Here is a 15244-nt window from a genome sequence, read left to right on the forward strand (position 1 = left end):
TCAAAAACTCTTCTGTGCATACCAATGTCTAAAACTACACGTAACATCCCTCTCTGGAGTGTTCAGGATCAGCTAACATCAATGTTAGCCTGCTCTTATCAGGGACCAGTAAGATTAACATTAAAGTGTTATTCTGCATTATCTAGATTATTTCTATATTCAAGATATACAGAGGTTAGTTAGCGTATACTCCCTCCAGAAGGACTCACAAGCACACGGTCCAAGGATGACCCACAGAGATGTACAGCCATGATGTTCCCTCATCTGCAGCCGTGCACTGACTCCCTTTTCCTAGCAGGTTATTGTGTAGTGTTTATAACTGGTAAAAATATGTTTTCTACACTCATTTGTAAAAATCTAATTTGTAATTTGTACAAAATAATTTCATGTTTCTATGGTGAACTTAATTAAATCATGTAGGATGTGGATGAAATTCAGCAACTTAATTTGTTCTTGTTGAGATGAGATGATACAATCTAGTAAGTGGTTAGTTGCCTGGACTCACCAAATTCACAAAATCAAACAAGCTTTTAAACCACAGGAAAATCACTGAAGTTCTAAGAGGCAACCAACCACACACACCACGTGCTATTGCTATTTATTGTGATTTAACCTGTCAAAGACAAAAATGTAAAGAAAATTACGTATCGAGCCTTGTAATCATAGCTTTTCTACTTTTGTGAAGCCTTTATTGAAAGCTTGGTGACACATGGGTCAGCACTGTTGGCTCAAAGCAAGAAGGGCCTGGGTTCAAATCTGCAATCTGTCTAGTTTGCAGTGGGTTCTCTCTGGCTACTCTGGTTTCCTCCCACAGTTAAAAGTTGTGCAGTTATTAGTATAAAGGGTTGTTTGCCTCTCTGTGATAAATTGGCAACCTGTCCAGGGTGCACCCTGCCTCTTACCTTATCACATCTGGGATAGGCCCCAGGCAGCCCCCCTGCAACCCTGATAATGATAAGAGGATGGATGGAGGGGATGTTGTTGTAAATCTATTAAACATTTATGTTAAACAGACTCTAGGCTTTGTTGAACACGTGACCAATCATGTTTTATCAACACAACATGCACAGGTTTATTGAATATGGAGGAGTTCTGTTGATTTACCTCAGTTGTTTAAGTTACTGCCAAAGCAAAAACATAAGTGTGTAACCAACGGCCATGACTGAATTGAGTAAATCCAACATGTTCTTTTTTTCAGTGTAGTAGGAGTGATGAGCTGTTCTGTTTATTTAGAAAAAAGAATGCCTGTTTTATTAAACTGAGGAACTGTACAAATATGTGTGATGAGCTTTGACAGTGATAACACTGACACAAGGTATATGTCAGGGTTTTATAAACATTGCAATAAGCGTCTGTATATTTTGTAAGTTTTGTCTTGTTGTTTTCCTTTTAATGATACGAGCTAATTTTGTCTTGAATTAAATAATAATAGTAAACAAAAAGATAAGAAAAAGATAAACATCGTGCAGGAAGAGAGGAAGCCCAGATGTCCCAGTTTTACACTGGGCCTTTAAAGCAGCTTACATTTGCTGATCTGTACGAAGCTCACAGCGTGAAATTTGTGTCAAAACCCTGAGTGGGCATGCGACGTCATCTCTGCGTATCAGGTGATTGGTGCACACACATTTAAGGTTTTTAAACGAGCGACAGGGATGTTACGTGTAGTTTTAGACTTTTGTATGCACCGAAGGGTTTTTGAGGGAGAAAAATTTCCGATTTGTGAAGCTGGACTTAAATAATTAAGCATAAATAATCACTATTTATGATTTGTAATTAACAAAATCATTTGTAAAATAGTTATACGTGTGATCAGAGTGTTTGAGTTTGTGGGTTGGCGCATGAGCCTGTGAGTCCTCAAAAGTTACATACAAATCACTGCACATATATGTGAATCGTAGTTTATGCTTGTGGATTGTATTATATACATTCGTAACACTTACCTTATCGTAGCAACAGTACAGCAACACAACAAAGACTTTGTGCAGATGTTCACGTTTTTAAACATATTTGGTCAAATTTAAGAGTGATCTTGTATCAAAATGTAAAATAGTCAGAAAAATGCTTTCTATTTTTGTTGACATGGACACAAACCCACATAGCAAAATTGGTATGGCCCGGATCTGGCCCACACAATGTGCTTACACATGGCCCACATACCGCAAAGAATGACGGCCCTTTGGTGGCCCAGACCTGGTTTACCAGAGGTGGCCCACACATGGGCCAGCACAAGGCCAGTTGCAGACACACTGCTGGTCCTGTGCTGGCACAGAACAGTTTCATCTCTGGCCCCAGATGTCCGCCTAATGTGTACCTTAATCGAGCCATGTAATAACAACATGTGCCGGAACATAACAGTGCAAAAGTAACAACAAGAAAATCTGTTCAGACAGTGAATGGACTGATTCTTATATAGCGTTTTTCTACTTTCCCGCATTACTCAAAGTGCTCATAAGCATTTTGTAACATTAACACACTTTCTCTTAACTGAGTGCTTCCTAACTACATTCACACTCTTGACATGCAGACTGGAGGAGCCAGGGATCGAACCACGACCCTTCAATCAGTAGGTGACCTGCTCTACCTCATGAGCTACAGCCACCCAGAGGGAAACATGAGTGAACCCTCACCAGGTTTTGGATAAAGTGTACACTCACAAACCTGTCAAACCAGCATTTGAAACGTTGGCTACCATAGCAGTATGGTATCGCCACATGGCATTTGGGTCTTCTAACTAAAATAGGAAAATAGGAACATAAACAGTCCCATCATTGCCAGACCTGGCCCACATCTGGCTGACATACACCCTGCCATGACACCAGTCAGCCAGCAGTGCCGGCTTGACACCAGATCCGGGCCAGACCTGCCTGCTATGTGGGTATGGACCTTTTTTGATTACGGACATCACAACTTTGAAACTGTTCACTGGAATTATGTTTTGTACGTGCAGCATTTATGCTCTTGACTTATTATTGGTTTCCCTGGAAACCAAGAAAAAGGAACGTTTATTGTAACACAAACCATCATAATTTTGTAACCCCAAGCAAATAATTTATTTCTTAAACCTAGCTGAGTAGTTTTTATTTGGTAATTTTAATGTTCATAACCAAATACTTCTAGTATTGCGTCGCTCTAAACATCTAATTCTAAATGTCTAAATGTAATTGAGTAGATGTTTTTTGTGTTAATCTAACTATAGTTTAGGAGAAAACAAATTAAAACATAACTGAAGTGCAGAAAATATAAAGAAATTAAAAACACCAAAGAAAGTTTTAGAAAAAAGGTATAAAAATCAGTTCTGTGTCGGGCCTAGCTGATTCACACCACCAGTCCCTCCTGTTTCCAAATGCGAACATCTTTGCCTTTTAAAAGTGGATTTGAGAGCAGTGTGATGGATTAAAACAGGAATCATGGTCACAAATCTATAGATTAAATATACTGAGTATTAACTATTCCACAAACTGATGAAAGAATGCAGGGAAATTGGAAAAATGTTTCATGTCTGTACCAACCAGCCTGCAACCAAGAAAATGCAACACCAGTGCAAAGTTATACCAAAGAAACTGGAAGGTTTTTCCATCCATCCTCCCTTCAATTATATAAAGTGTGCCAGTGCTGTATGCTGATAAACAGCCCCGCTCCATGATGCTCCCACCTACAGGCCTCACTGTAAAAACATTGAGGCCTGTAGGTAGGTGTTTTTGGGGTGATGGTGTGTATTATGGCATCCAAAGAGTTCAGTTTTGGTCTCATCTGTCCAGACTATACTCAGCATGTCTTTATCCTGTTTTTCTTCTTTCACCCCAACCGGTCGCAGCAGATGGCCGCCCCTCCCTGAGCCTGGTTCTGCCGGAGGTTTCTTCCTGTTAAAAGGGAGTTTTTCCTTCCCACTGTCGCCAAAGTGCTTGCTCATAGGGGGTCATATGATTGTTGGGTTTTTCTCTGTATTTATTATTGTGCTATCTACTGTACAATATAAAGCGCCTTGAGGCGACTTTTGTTGTGATTTGGCGCTATATAAATAAAATTGAATTGAATTGAATTGAATTGAATTGTCTAAATGTTGTCCATCAAACTTTAAATGTGCTACAACATGCTTTTTCTTCAGCAGTGGAGTCTTGCGTGGTGAGCGTGCATGAAGGTCATGGCGGTTGAGAGCATTACTTGTTGTTCTCTTTGAAATTATTGTACTTGCTGATTCCAGGTCTTTCTGTAGCTCCACACAAGTGGTCCTTGTTTCTTGTACAGCTCTTCTGATCGTTCTTTTCACTGCTCTGTCTGAAATCCCGCAGGGAGCTCCTGGTCATGGCCGGTTTATGGTGAAATTATGTTCTTTCCATTTCTGGATTATGGCCCCAACAGTGCTCACTGGAACCTTCAGTAGTTTAGAAATTCTTCCTTAACTAATTCTATCATATGTTTTACAACAATAACGTTGCGCCGGTGTTGAGAGAGCTCATTGGTTTTACCCATCATGACATGTTTCATCTGTGACACCATGGTAATGAGACAGCTTTCTATAGGCCATCAGTTGGGACTGAACCAGCTGATAATAATTTGCACTAAGTGTCAGGATTGCTTTCTAGTTACTGATAGATTTCGCTCATGCCATGACTTCCTGGGCCTTTTTACACCTCTCTTTCTTTGTGTGTTCAGTATTTTTTCCCCTCTTTCTTTTTATTCATGAGAAATATTCATATTATATAAACATCTATGGTTTCATGTCTTTGCACGTGTGGATTGGAGGGTTGTTGCCAACATCTAGTGAACATTTCTAGCACCTTTAAGAAATATATTTACTTAGAGAATTGGTGTTCAATACTTATTTTACCCACTGTGCATTGTTTGTGCAGGGATAGCTGGTGGTGGACTAAATGAAAGTAAAAATCTGGCAAGGATATCAGATGGTCAGATGTTGAAACCAGCCTCATTTCATCTGAATAGACGAACATGTTCAATAGCTCTTTTTACAGAGCTGTATTTTAAATGCAATAACCTCTTGAATAAAGCACTCCTGGGCCAGCAGGTTTGTTTGTACTTCATTAGAGATGCACTGCACTCAAGTGTTGTATAAATATACAGTATACAACACGGTGCAGAGTGACAGAAAGAGCCAAGTCGCAGTGAGTTCTAAAGCCATCTTCCTGGTATGACTCTCAGAGCGGAGTGGTAAAAAAACACATCTAAGGGCGAAGTGCAGTTGATGGCTGTTGGATATAAATATTATCGTCAAGTACGCGGATGATTGCAGACTGAAGCTCATGCATGAGAGAAAATAACTTTTATGCATCTGCAACCTGGCATCTATGTTTTTCTTCTGAGTTTTCATTTGCTACTGTAGCAGTCTTTCTTGGGAGGTTCAGTCAGCAGTGTTAGTGAGATCTTCCCATTATGATACCTGGCACACAAATTCATCCAGTTAGCTGGGTTTGAGGTCAGACCAGTCAAATTCTGCTACAAACAGGGAAAGTAAAACCCAAAACAGACAAATAAACAGTGTGTGTTTATGTCATGATCCTGGGTCCTTTTGACCCAGCGTTTTGTGTTTTCTATTATTGTAATTTTGGTTCTGTTCTTCCTCGGTTAGTGTTCATTCTTTTCTACCCGTGTATCCCTGTGTTTAGTCTGTGTCATTACGTGTATGTGTTTCCTGTTTTACTTTAAAGGTCTCTGTCTTATCTTAGTGTGTTCAGTTTACTTTTCCCCTGTCTCGTCAGGTCTGATTACTCCCAGCTGTGCCCTCCTTTTGTGTCTCATTCCCTCGTTATCCTTCTGTGTATTTAAACCTCGTGTCTGCCTCTGTTAGTTGCTGGTTTGTCTGTGTTGCTCCCCTCCGTGTTCTCGTGTTTTCCCCCCGCATCTCCGTTTCTCGACCCAAGGTTTCAGGTTTGTTTGTTAGCTCTTCCCAGTTTAGGTTTTTCAGTTCTTGTTCACCTGCCGTTGTTATTTGTACCCACGTGTGTAAATAAAGACTCACCTGCACCAGAGCTGCCGCCTTTTGGGTCCTCTCTACAATCTCCACACGCCTGCCACACCGGGCGTGACAGCACGAACCAGCCACCATGGACCCTGCGGCATTCAATCCGTCCAAGGAGCTCCAAGATGACATCACCTATAATGTGGAGATCCTCCTCGGGAAATGGCTGGAGGACCCTCCGTATGAGCTTCGCCGCGCTGTTGAAAGCCGGCTTCAACGGCTCTTTTCTGGCCTGCCATGGCTTTTGGAATCTCTTCCTCCGACCATGCAGGCTTTTCTCCGGCGCACTCCTCACCTTCTCTCAGCCACTCCTGCCTCGCTGCCCGACTCGCCGGATGTGATCTTGCCCGGCCCGTCGGAGCCATCTGCGGGGAGGAAACGCCGATCGCGCCGCCGGCGCGCCACCCACAGCCGGACGTTCGGACTTCTAATTCGCCGGCTGTGGTGAGTGAGGACTCTTTTCAGTTTTCGGACTATTTGACTGTTCATTCTGGGGCTGTCTTCTGTGCGGCAGATGATTATGAGAACAGCTCATCGCCTGCTCAGCAGCCGCTCTCAGCTCAGTTTTCTGGTGTCACTCCACCGCTGCTTTCAGAAGTCAGGCCCTGCAGGAGGAGCAAGCAGCGGCGAAAGAAGGATTATGTGGTGGAAGACACTGGGCTTACTCCGCTGCAATCCTTTGCTTTGTTCTTGGGACTTCCACGTTCAGAGCTACACAAACTCCCCACCTCCTCGTCCCAGCCTCGCTCCGCCACTCCGTCCCAGCCTCCAGTAGCTCCCTTAGCTGCCCAGCCCCAGTAGCTCCTTTAGCTGCCCAGCCCCCAGTAGCTCCCTTAGCTGCCCAGCCCGCAGTAGCTCCCTTAGCTGCCCAGCCCCCAGTAGCTCCCTTAGCTGCCCAGCCCCCAGTAGCTCCCTTAGCTGCCCAGCCCCAGTAGCTCCCTTAGCTGCCCAGCCCCCAGTAGCTCCCTTAGCTGCCCAGCCCCCAGTAGCTCCCTTAGCTGCCCAGCCTCCAGTAGCTCCCTTAGCTGCCCAGCCTCCAGTAGCTCACTTAGCTGCCCAGCCTCCAGTAGCTCACTTAGCTGCCCAGCCTCCAGTAGCTCACTTAGCTGCCCAGCCTCCAGTGCTCCCAGTTTCACCCGCAGCCCAGGCCCCTGTGTCCCCCGTAGCTCCAGTGTCCCCCGTAGCTCCAGTGTCCCCCGTAGCTCCAGTGTCCCCGTAGCTCCAGTGTCCCCCGTAGCTCCAGTGTCCCCCGTAGCTCCAGTGTCCCCCGTAGCTCCAGTGTCCCCCGTAGCTCCAGTGTCCCCCGTAGCTCCTTCGCTCATTCCGTCACCAGTCTCACACACTCACTTCATGCAGGGAGAAAGTCTAAGTTCCTCCCAGGGAGATTCTTGCGCTTTAGCTGCTTCAGGCGAAGTAATGCACTCCAGGGCCTCCCCAGAAGCTAGGTTTCACCCCCCAGCTATTACTGGACCCCTGAAGATTAAGCAGCCCTCAGAGAACTCCTCCGTGTTAGCGTTGCCTGGGCAAAGCCAGTGCTCAGTGCATTGCCAGCTGCCTTTATGTCGGCTAGTAGACCCTTTGCCTCGTGTCTCCGCTGGAGGGTCCGAAGGACCGCTCCGGCCTTTGCCTCGTGTCTCCGCTGGAGGGTCCGAAGGACCGCTCCGGCCTTTGCCTCGTGTCTCCGCTGGAGGGTCCGAAGGACCGCTCCGGCCTTTGCTTCCTGTCGTCGCTGGAGGGTCCAAGGGGCCCGCTCCGGACTTTGCTTCCTGTCGTCGCTGGAGGGTCCAAGGGGCCCGTCCGGCCTTTGCTTCCTGTCGTCGCTGGAGGATCCAAGGGATCCGTCCGGCCTTTGCTTCCTGTCGTCGCTGGAGGATCCAAGGGATCCGTCCAGCCTGCAGCGCCTCCGGCTTCCACGCCGCCGCCAGCTGCAGCGCCTCCGGCTTCCACGCCGCCGCCTGCAGCGCCTCCGTCTCCAGCTTCCACGTCAGCTGCAGCCTTTTCATTCACGCCAGCTGCAGCGCCTCCGTCTCCGGCTTCCACGCCAGCTGCCGCCTCTTCATTCACGCCAGCTGCAGCACCTCCGTCTCCGGCTTCCACGCCGCCGCCTGCAGCACCTCCGTCTCCGGCTTCCACGCCAGCTGCCGCCTCTTCATTCACGCCAGCTGCAGCGCCTCCGTCTCCGGCTTCCACGCCGCCGCCTGCAGCGCCTCCGTCTCCGGCTTCCACGCCAGCTGCAGCCTCTTCATTCACGCCGCCTGCAGCGCCACCGCCTCCGGCTTCCACGCCGCCGCCTGCAGCGCCACCGCCTCCGGCTTCCACGCCATCGCCTGCAGCGCCTTCGTCTCCGGCTTCCACGCCGTCGCCTGCAGCGCCACCGCCTCCGGCTTCCACGCCAGCTGCCGCCTCTTCATTCACGCCGCCTGCAGCGCCTCCGGCTTCCACGCCGCCGCCTGCAGCGCCACCGCCTCCGGCTTCCACGCCAGCGGCAGTCTCACCATCTACGCCGTCGCCTGCAGCGCCTTCGTCTCCGGCTTCCACGCCGTCGCCTGCAGCGCCTTCGTCTCCGGCTTCCACGCCGTCGCCTGCAGCCTCATCAGCTATGCCAGCTGCAGCCTCCGAGTCTTCAGCGTCGCCTGCTGCAGCCCCGTCTGGTCCAGCCTCCGAGTCTTCAGCCCCGTCTGGTCCAGCCTCCGAGTCTTCGCTTTCAGCGTCGCCTGGTCCTGCCCCGTCTGGGTCTGCAGCTAACTGGCCACTTTCCAGGCCACGGGCCAGGCGACATTGCCGTCGTGGGCGGCCCCCGGACCGCCTTCGCCTGAGTCGCCGCCGCTGCCGTCCGCACGGCCGGCCCCCTGAACTGTGCCCACGTCGCCGCCGCTGCCGTCCGCACGGCCGGCCCCCTGAACTGTGCCCACGTCGCCGCCGCTGCCGTCCGCACGGCCCGCCCCCTGAACTGTGCCCACGTCGCCGCCGCTGCCGTCCGCACGGCCCGCCCCTGAACTGTTTGGGTTCTGGTGCTGTCGGCCCCTGGCCGTCCCCCTGAACTGTGTCCACGTCGCCATCCTCACGGCCAGCCCCTGTGGTGTTCTGTTTTGGACTGTTTTCCTGTGCTCTGGTGTGTTTCCTTTTTGTCTTCTTTTGGTTTTGAGCTCGTGTTGTGTTTTCTGGTGCTCCTGTTTTGTTTTGGCTTCGGGCCCTCCTTCCTGGGCCCCCACCGCCCGCCCTGGTCGGGTTGTTTTCTGTTTTGGGCGTTTCTTGGTTTCTTGTTTTGGGCTGTCTGGGGCCAGCCCTTGAGGGGGGGGTACTGTCATGATCCTGGGTCCTTTTGACCCAGCATTTTGTGTTTTCTATTATTGTAATTTTGGTTCTGTTCTTTCTCGGTTAGTGTTCATTCTTTTCTACCCGTGTATCCCTGTGTTTAGTCTGTGTCATTACTTGTATGTGTTTCCTGTTTTACTTTAAAAGTCTCTGTCTTATCTTAGTGTGTTCAGTTTACTTTTCCCCTGTCTCGTCAGGTCTGATTACTCCCAGCTGTGCCCTCCTTTTGTGTCTCATTCCCTCGTTATCCTTCTGTGTATTTAAACCTCGTGTCTGCCTCTGTTAGTTGCTGGTTCGTCTGTGTTGCTCCCCTCCGTGTTCTCGTGTTTTCCCCCCGCATCTCCGTTTCTCGACCCAAGGTTTCAGGTTTGTTTGTTAGCTCTTCCCAGTTTAGGTTTTTCAGTTCTTGTTCACCTGCCATTGTTATTTGTACCCACGTGTGTAAATAAAGACTCACCTGCACCAGAGCTGCCGCCTTTTGGGTCCTCTCTACAATCTCCACACGCTTGCCACACCGGGCGTGACAGCTTATGATTTTTGGACGTAAGCAGGGCTAAAGTTTAAAGTGTACTGTGGTCTCGTCTGTTCTATGGTATATGTAATACATCCATGTAAGTAGTTAAAAGAGAATAAAATATATTTAAATTGCATAGAAAACATTCCATAAAGGATTTATGAAGACACTCTTTAGCCTTTAGCAAAGCATTGTTTTACATTCTCCCTTTCTGATGCACAAATTTAAAAAATGTAGCTTTTATCTTAATCCAGTCTTTTTTTAAATTTCTCCAGTCTTTCAGTTTTCCTGTTCATTGTCGTGTTCCCTTTGTTGCTTTCGTCTTCAGCTGGGTGCTTTAAAGCTCTCAGATCCTTATTCACACTTGTATTTAAGTTGTTTACATTTTTGCATGAATGTCAGAAAAACTCCCTGTACTGTCTTTTTTCAGTATGGCAGGCAAAGATATTGTGTATTACAGTCATGATCAGTACAGTTTAAAAGTGAAAAAAACCCCTATATTTTTAAATGATATTCATGGATTCATGAACGAACATTTACAGTGTGTCTGTTTGTTTTTCTGATGTTGGATTTTTGTATAATGTTGCTGCATCCATGTAAGAATATTCATAACAGATTTCTGTGTGAAGCAGAGCTTACCTTCTGCATATTTATGTAATTGTGACATTTTTAAATACTTAAAACTTTAAAAAACATTTTTTGAAAGACATCAAGAATGTCAGTGAACGATTTCAGTGTGCATTTACTCACACTGTTACATTGCACCACTTCATTACACAGGTGTAGAGATTGGTCAGCAATACCTTGGGCAACCTACCATCGGTAGGGAAAAGTGTGTATTCTCTGATCAGCTGGCGAGTGGATGTGTTTAGATGGATGTGTGAAATCAATAACATGGACTGTGCTGCACCATAAACCTCCTTGTAATGACTTTGGTTGCTTGCAGACTGCTGATGTAACCTGTAGTTTGCATGGAAGATGGCGACTTGTCAGCAAACACTTGCTAACTCGTGTGAAACTTGTGTGATGCAAAACGGAAATAGTGAATGTTTTAGAGTGAAAGTTTGGCCTTACAGCTGAAACCAACATGTTTCAAAAGACAAAACTTTTGCTTTGAAGGTGAACTGTATCTGTGTTTGTGTCACACTCCTCATGGTTTAACTACAGATTAGCAAGTAGTTGGCAGACATGACACCATCTTCCAAACAAACTACGGGAAAAATAATAACATGGTTATTGGTGAAGCACTGTATACCTCTTTGCAACCAGTTTCACCTACCAACAAGAAGAAACTACTTCCAGCAGCTACTGGTCAGGGAATGATCTCATTCTTTTTTAGTGACCAGTGGTTATCACTGACCAGTCTCTAGGTCGAGTGATATCCAGCAGCTACCTGCAAACAGTTGAAGAATACTTGTTTTTCCTAGCGATCAGTGGTTACCAACTGGTTGCCAACTGGTCTGCAGGCATGTGGTCCTGGGTTTTATTGATATTCGGTTTGATATTCGGACATTGGTTTTGTGAATATTTTGCTTTAATTATTGAATGAAAACAGTTAAAAACAATCCAGTTCATTTTTCTATCTTCAAAATGACCAGGAGCAGTGGTCAGCTCTTGGGTGGTAAAGTATGAGTTCACTGATGGTAAGATTGAGACATATGTCTGCATTTACTCAAGTATGTCTACGTCAGCTTATTAAGGGTGCATTCTATGTCTGGATTATAAATACAGCAGCAGTGACCGTAATAGTCCTGCTGAGGTTCATGTTGCTGTGAGCACAAAAGGGACTTAATCAAGTCTGTGCTCTTTCCCCTCCAACACTGAATTCTCAAGAGAACTCTTTTAATTGCAACAAGTAATTCACCAAGTGTTCATCAGACCTTTCTGATTAAATTTCAGGTCAACAGACTACGGAGCAACGTACCAGAAGCTGAATGACAAAGTAGGAGCAAAGACAATACTCAGTTATTTGTACGTGAGCCCCAACAACAAGAGAAAGGTAATGGTCCTCTTTTGTCATTTCTTCTGAATCCAATTTTAAAAATTGTCTTGACTGTATGAGTTACTTTTGTTTGCTCCTCACTGTTGGCATGACAGTCACACAGTATGCAGTCTTGAATGCAGGCAGACATATTGATGTCATCTGACTCACTGGTCTCGGTTTGATGTCCGTCTTTCCTCTGTCGCTGCCTACAGTCTCAGTAAGAAGCACTTAACTCACTCATTTATTAACAAGTTCAAACCAAAATGACAGTTAGCTGACAGAAAGGAACACTGTCTCCCAGTTCTACATGAATATAAATCAATTAGAAGTCAGACAACCCTCCTTCAATCAGCGCCCCTGCCCTTCCTTTGGTTTGGGTCATTTGATGGTATTAACCACCTGTCTGTGTTCATGCTCGCTTTACATGACTCCCTTTACACAACTCTAATCAGGAGGTTTTTCAGTTAATTACCGTCTAATTATGAAAAGGGAATGCAGCCCCAGTTCAGTTCAGATGCTGGCCATATGATGCAGATAGGTTGTCGGGCAGTGACTGTTACGCCCCTGAGGTCTGTTAAAGGTGCTGAACCAGATGATGAGATGATGAACCTGAACATAGAGAGAGACATCCAGGACTCGCCAGAAAGGCTCCAATGTCCTTCTGTTATCGTCAGCAAAGCATTAAGAGACTTTCTCTGATTGTGGGATTTTCTACAGCATAATTTAGTGAGAAATTTTTGAGGAAAACAACTATAGATCAGTCTGTCTATGTTAACACACAAACCTGGGGAGTCTGGAGACAATCTGCAAGATATGACCCCCTGCTCCACCAGAGAAGATCTCTTTATACTGTATATGAAAACTCCCTTCTGTCCTTCACCAGAATTACCACTGGTGAGGATATTCTCCTGTTTTGGACACTCAAATAAAACCCCTACAACATAAATACTCCAAATCCAAAAAAATAATTCAGCATCTTCTAGTTTCTGAGAACATGTTGCAAAAAGCAACCCCAATACTAACCCTAGACACCTCACCAATGACCTGGCACATGTTAGCACGTAAAAAGCCCAACCTTTCATTCTAAAACCCATTGTCATCTACAGGTGGTCTACAGTGGTGACAAAAGAACCGAAAATCTTAGAAATCAAAGTCTGAGAATTGCAGCTTATGACATTTATCAAAATATCTTCAGGCTATGACTTCCTGTTGATCAAGTGATGCTCCAGAAAAACAAGTTTATCATATTCTGTCCTAAGATCTCTACATCCCACAGTCTGTAGCTTGACTTGTCTTTGTGTTATATAGGTCAGTATGAGAAATGACAGCATTTACACACAGGTTTAGCAACCTTACACTTTTAAACGATCGGTGTAGAAACTCATCACCGTAGAGTAAATGTGATAATTGGCTTTCCCATTTTTATTTCTGCTTCAGAGATGCTGGAAATTTCCAATGATACTGTTTGATAGATGTCATCTGTCTACCCCACTATATCTGCAAAATTCAATCAAGTCTGATAATCACAGCAAAACAGGAAATTGTTACTGACCACAATAGTTAATCAATGAAAGACACAAAAACAGGAAAAAGAAAATGTGGTGCAGGAATAAGGAGAAATTTAGCCTTTCATCTGATGACAAAATACATGATGGGAAGTTATCAATCAGACATAAGCAGTATATAGTACCTCAAATTAAAAGCCCTTTGCCAGAACTGTTGCGTTGCCTTCTGGCAAAAGCCAATTATTTGTCCTTGCAGCCCTATGCGTTGTGATTGCTTTTTTCATTAAGTCAACCAAGTCAAATACATTAGATGGGCCTAGTTTTTCCTACAAAGAGCTGAGCTGCTTTATCCCTTTATACAACACATCTACACGTTCTTTACCCCACCACTGAAAACGTAGATGATGAACTGAACCTGAACGTGGATGTTTTCAGCCTAATCATTAGGAGCCGCTTGGATATAAATCATAGGTTTTCTCAGTTGGTTTAGGGTTGGATGGGGTTGCTGAGGCATGCTCTCTATACAGGCTTAAAATAAATTAGAGGCAGCACATCAGCAAATGGTCAGACTTAACCACTTTTTCTGTGCTAGGTCCATTTGGGTCAATTTTGCCAGGTTCCATTATGGCTCTGATCCATTAGGGTTTTGGGCATCTCTGATTGTGTGTTTGTGTATTTCTATGTTTTAAATTTTGCTTTGTCCATGTCCAATTTGGGTTTATGAACTACCTTAATTAATCCACACATTTCCACCAGACCCTAAATATCCATTTTTTCTCTTGTCTTTATTTGTCACATCCATCTAAATGTTAGTGTACTTGGAAAGAGTAACAACAACACTAGTGATTACCGATTTAAGTTCCCCATTCTAAACATTTCTGTTTGGGACTTGGTGCAAGTAAGCTGTAAAATCTCTTCTTCTTGCATGTTTGTATTATTCATGCTTTCACAATACATATTTGACCAACTATGGAGTCTTTATGACATGCCTCTTAATTGAATCAAAATGAGTGGCAGACTGGGGTAGAAATGTTCGTAGTAGCTAGGCTATCTTCTGTTTTATTGCTTGTAGAGTGGTGGGATCTGGGCAAACCCAAAGAAGATGTGTCTAATGATGCATCAATGCAGAGACACAGAGAGAGATCACAGAAGCATTTCAGTCCACAGAAACCAGCAATCACCAGTTTCACAGAGCAGAAAACAGACGAAGGCCAGCAAATAACTTGACATGTTGCTGATGTCACACACACACACACACACACACACACACATAGACACACTTTTAAAAAACTATTCCTGCCACATAGCCAAAATGACAGTCACCCATACAAACCATCACGTGCCAGATATACACAAACATGAGCCTAAATTAGCTATTTCACACAAAGTCACGCATTCAAATATTCTTTGTCTCACACTTTTTTCTCTCACACATCCATAGTATCACCATATTGCCAAAATATGACATGTAAAATAAAAATGCGACTGAAAGCATCCTTGTCAGTCTATAGAGTGTTTATTAGATGCAAAACATACTAGTAATTCTGAGCAGAGGAACAATGACTTGGTAGCCTTGGCTTTGTGTCATCTGCAAGATGTAAAGTAGAATTTGAGACCAGTATGGTCATTGTGCTCACTGATAATGTTAGGCATGCATAGACTAGCAAAACACATCAAATTCACTTTTTATCTGACAAATAATGTAACACAGAACTCATAAGTGAATGGCTTAAGACTATAGATTTTATAGATTTAGATTGTATAGACACTCTTTAGCCCAAGCAATGGGTGTTGGACATCACGGGGTGCTTTAGTCTCCTTGAAATAAGGAGACTACCCATTTATAGAGCCTGTATCTACAAGTTTTTAGTCAGGAAATAAAGATTTTCCAACATAGTTGCTAATCAGATACAAAGAAGTAGAGAAGTAGAGAGTTTCACACTGCATTTCTG

General features: G+C 45.0%; 2 protein-coding genes across 12 annotated transcripts in view; one reads left to right on the top strand and one right to left on the bottom strand.

Moving 5' to 3' along the window:
• Positions 1 to 15244, top strand: part of sorcs1 (sortilin-related VPS10 domain containing receptor 1) — a 172485-nt gene that overhangs the window by 84323 nt on the left and 72918 nt on the right. For all 10 annotated transcript variants that reach the window (XR_002062292.2, XR_003220515.1, XR_002062293.2 and 7 more), the window contains exon 3: positions 11703 to 11802. Coding sequence is in view for 6 of the 10 variants with exons in the window: in XM_013277139.3 (XP_013132593.1) it covers positions 11703 to 11802 (100 nt within the window). In the remaining 4 variants the exon portion in view is untranslated. The remainder of the gene's footprint in view (positions 1 to 11702; positions 11803 to 15244) is intronic.
• On the bottom strand, positions 7191 to 8243 carry LOC112847143 (collagen alpha chain CG42342-like). Of its 2 annotated transcripts, none has more exons than XR_003220517.1 (2): positions 8089 to 8116; positions 7191 to 7908 (listed from the first exon to the last, which is right to left on the bottom strand). XR_003220517.1 is itself a non-coding variant. In XM_025908121.1 (2 exons), the coding sequence occupies exons 1-2, from the start codon at positions 8218 to 8220 to the stop codon at positions 7423 to 7425; spliced, it is 525 nt and encodes a 174-aa protein (XP_025763906.1). In that variant the 5' UTR covers positions 8221 to 8243; the 3' UTR covers positions 7191 to 7422. The 2 variants fall into 2 exon arrangements, 1 of the variants encoding a protein (XP_025763906.1); XM_025908121.1 differs by lacking the exon at positions 8089 to 8116 and adding an exon at positions 8182 to 8243.

This window comes from Oreochromis niloticus, linkage group LG6, assembly GCF_001858045.2.
Source record: "Oreochromis niloticus isolate F11D_XX linkage group LG6, O_niloticus_UMD_NMBU, whole genome shotgun sequence".
In the NCBI taxonomy this organism is placed as follows: Eukaryota; Metazoa; Chordata; class Actinopteri; order Cichliformes; family Cichlidae; genus Oreochromis; species Oreochromis niloticus.

Excerpts from the sequence above, each read along its gene's own strand:
- LOC112847143 (XM_025908121.1), bottom strand. The coding sequence starts at position 8,220 with ATGAAGAGGCTGCAGCTGGCGTGGAAGCCGGAGACGGAG. Across the intron at positions 7,909-8,181 it reads CGTGGAAGCCGGAGACGGAG|GCGCTGCAGCTGGCGGCGGC; the intron begins GCGCTGCAGGCG and ends TGGAAGCCGGAG.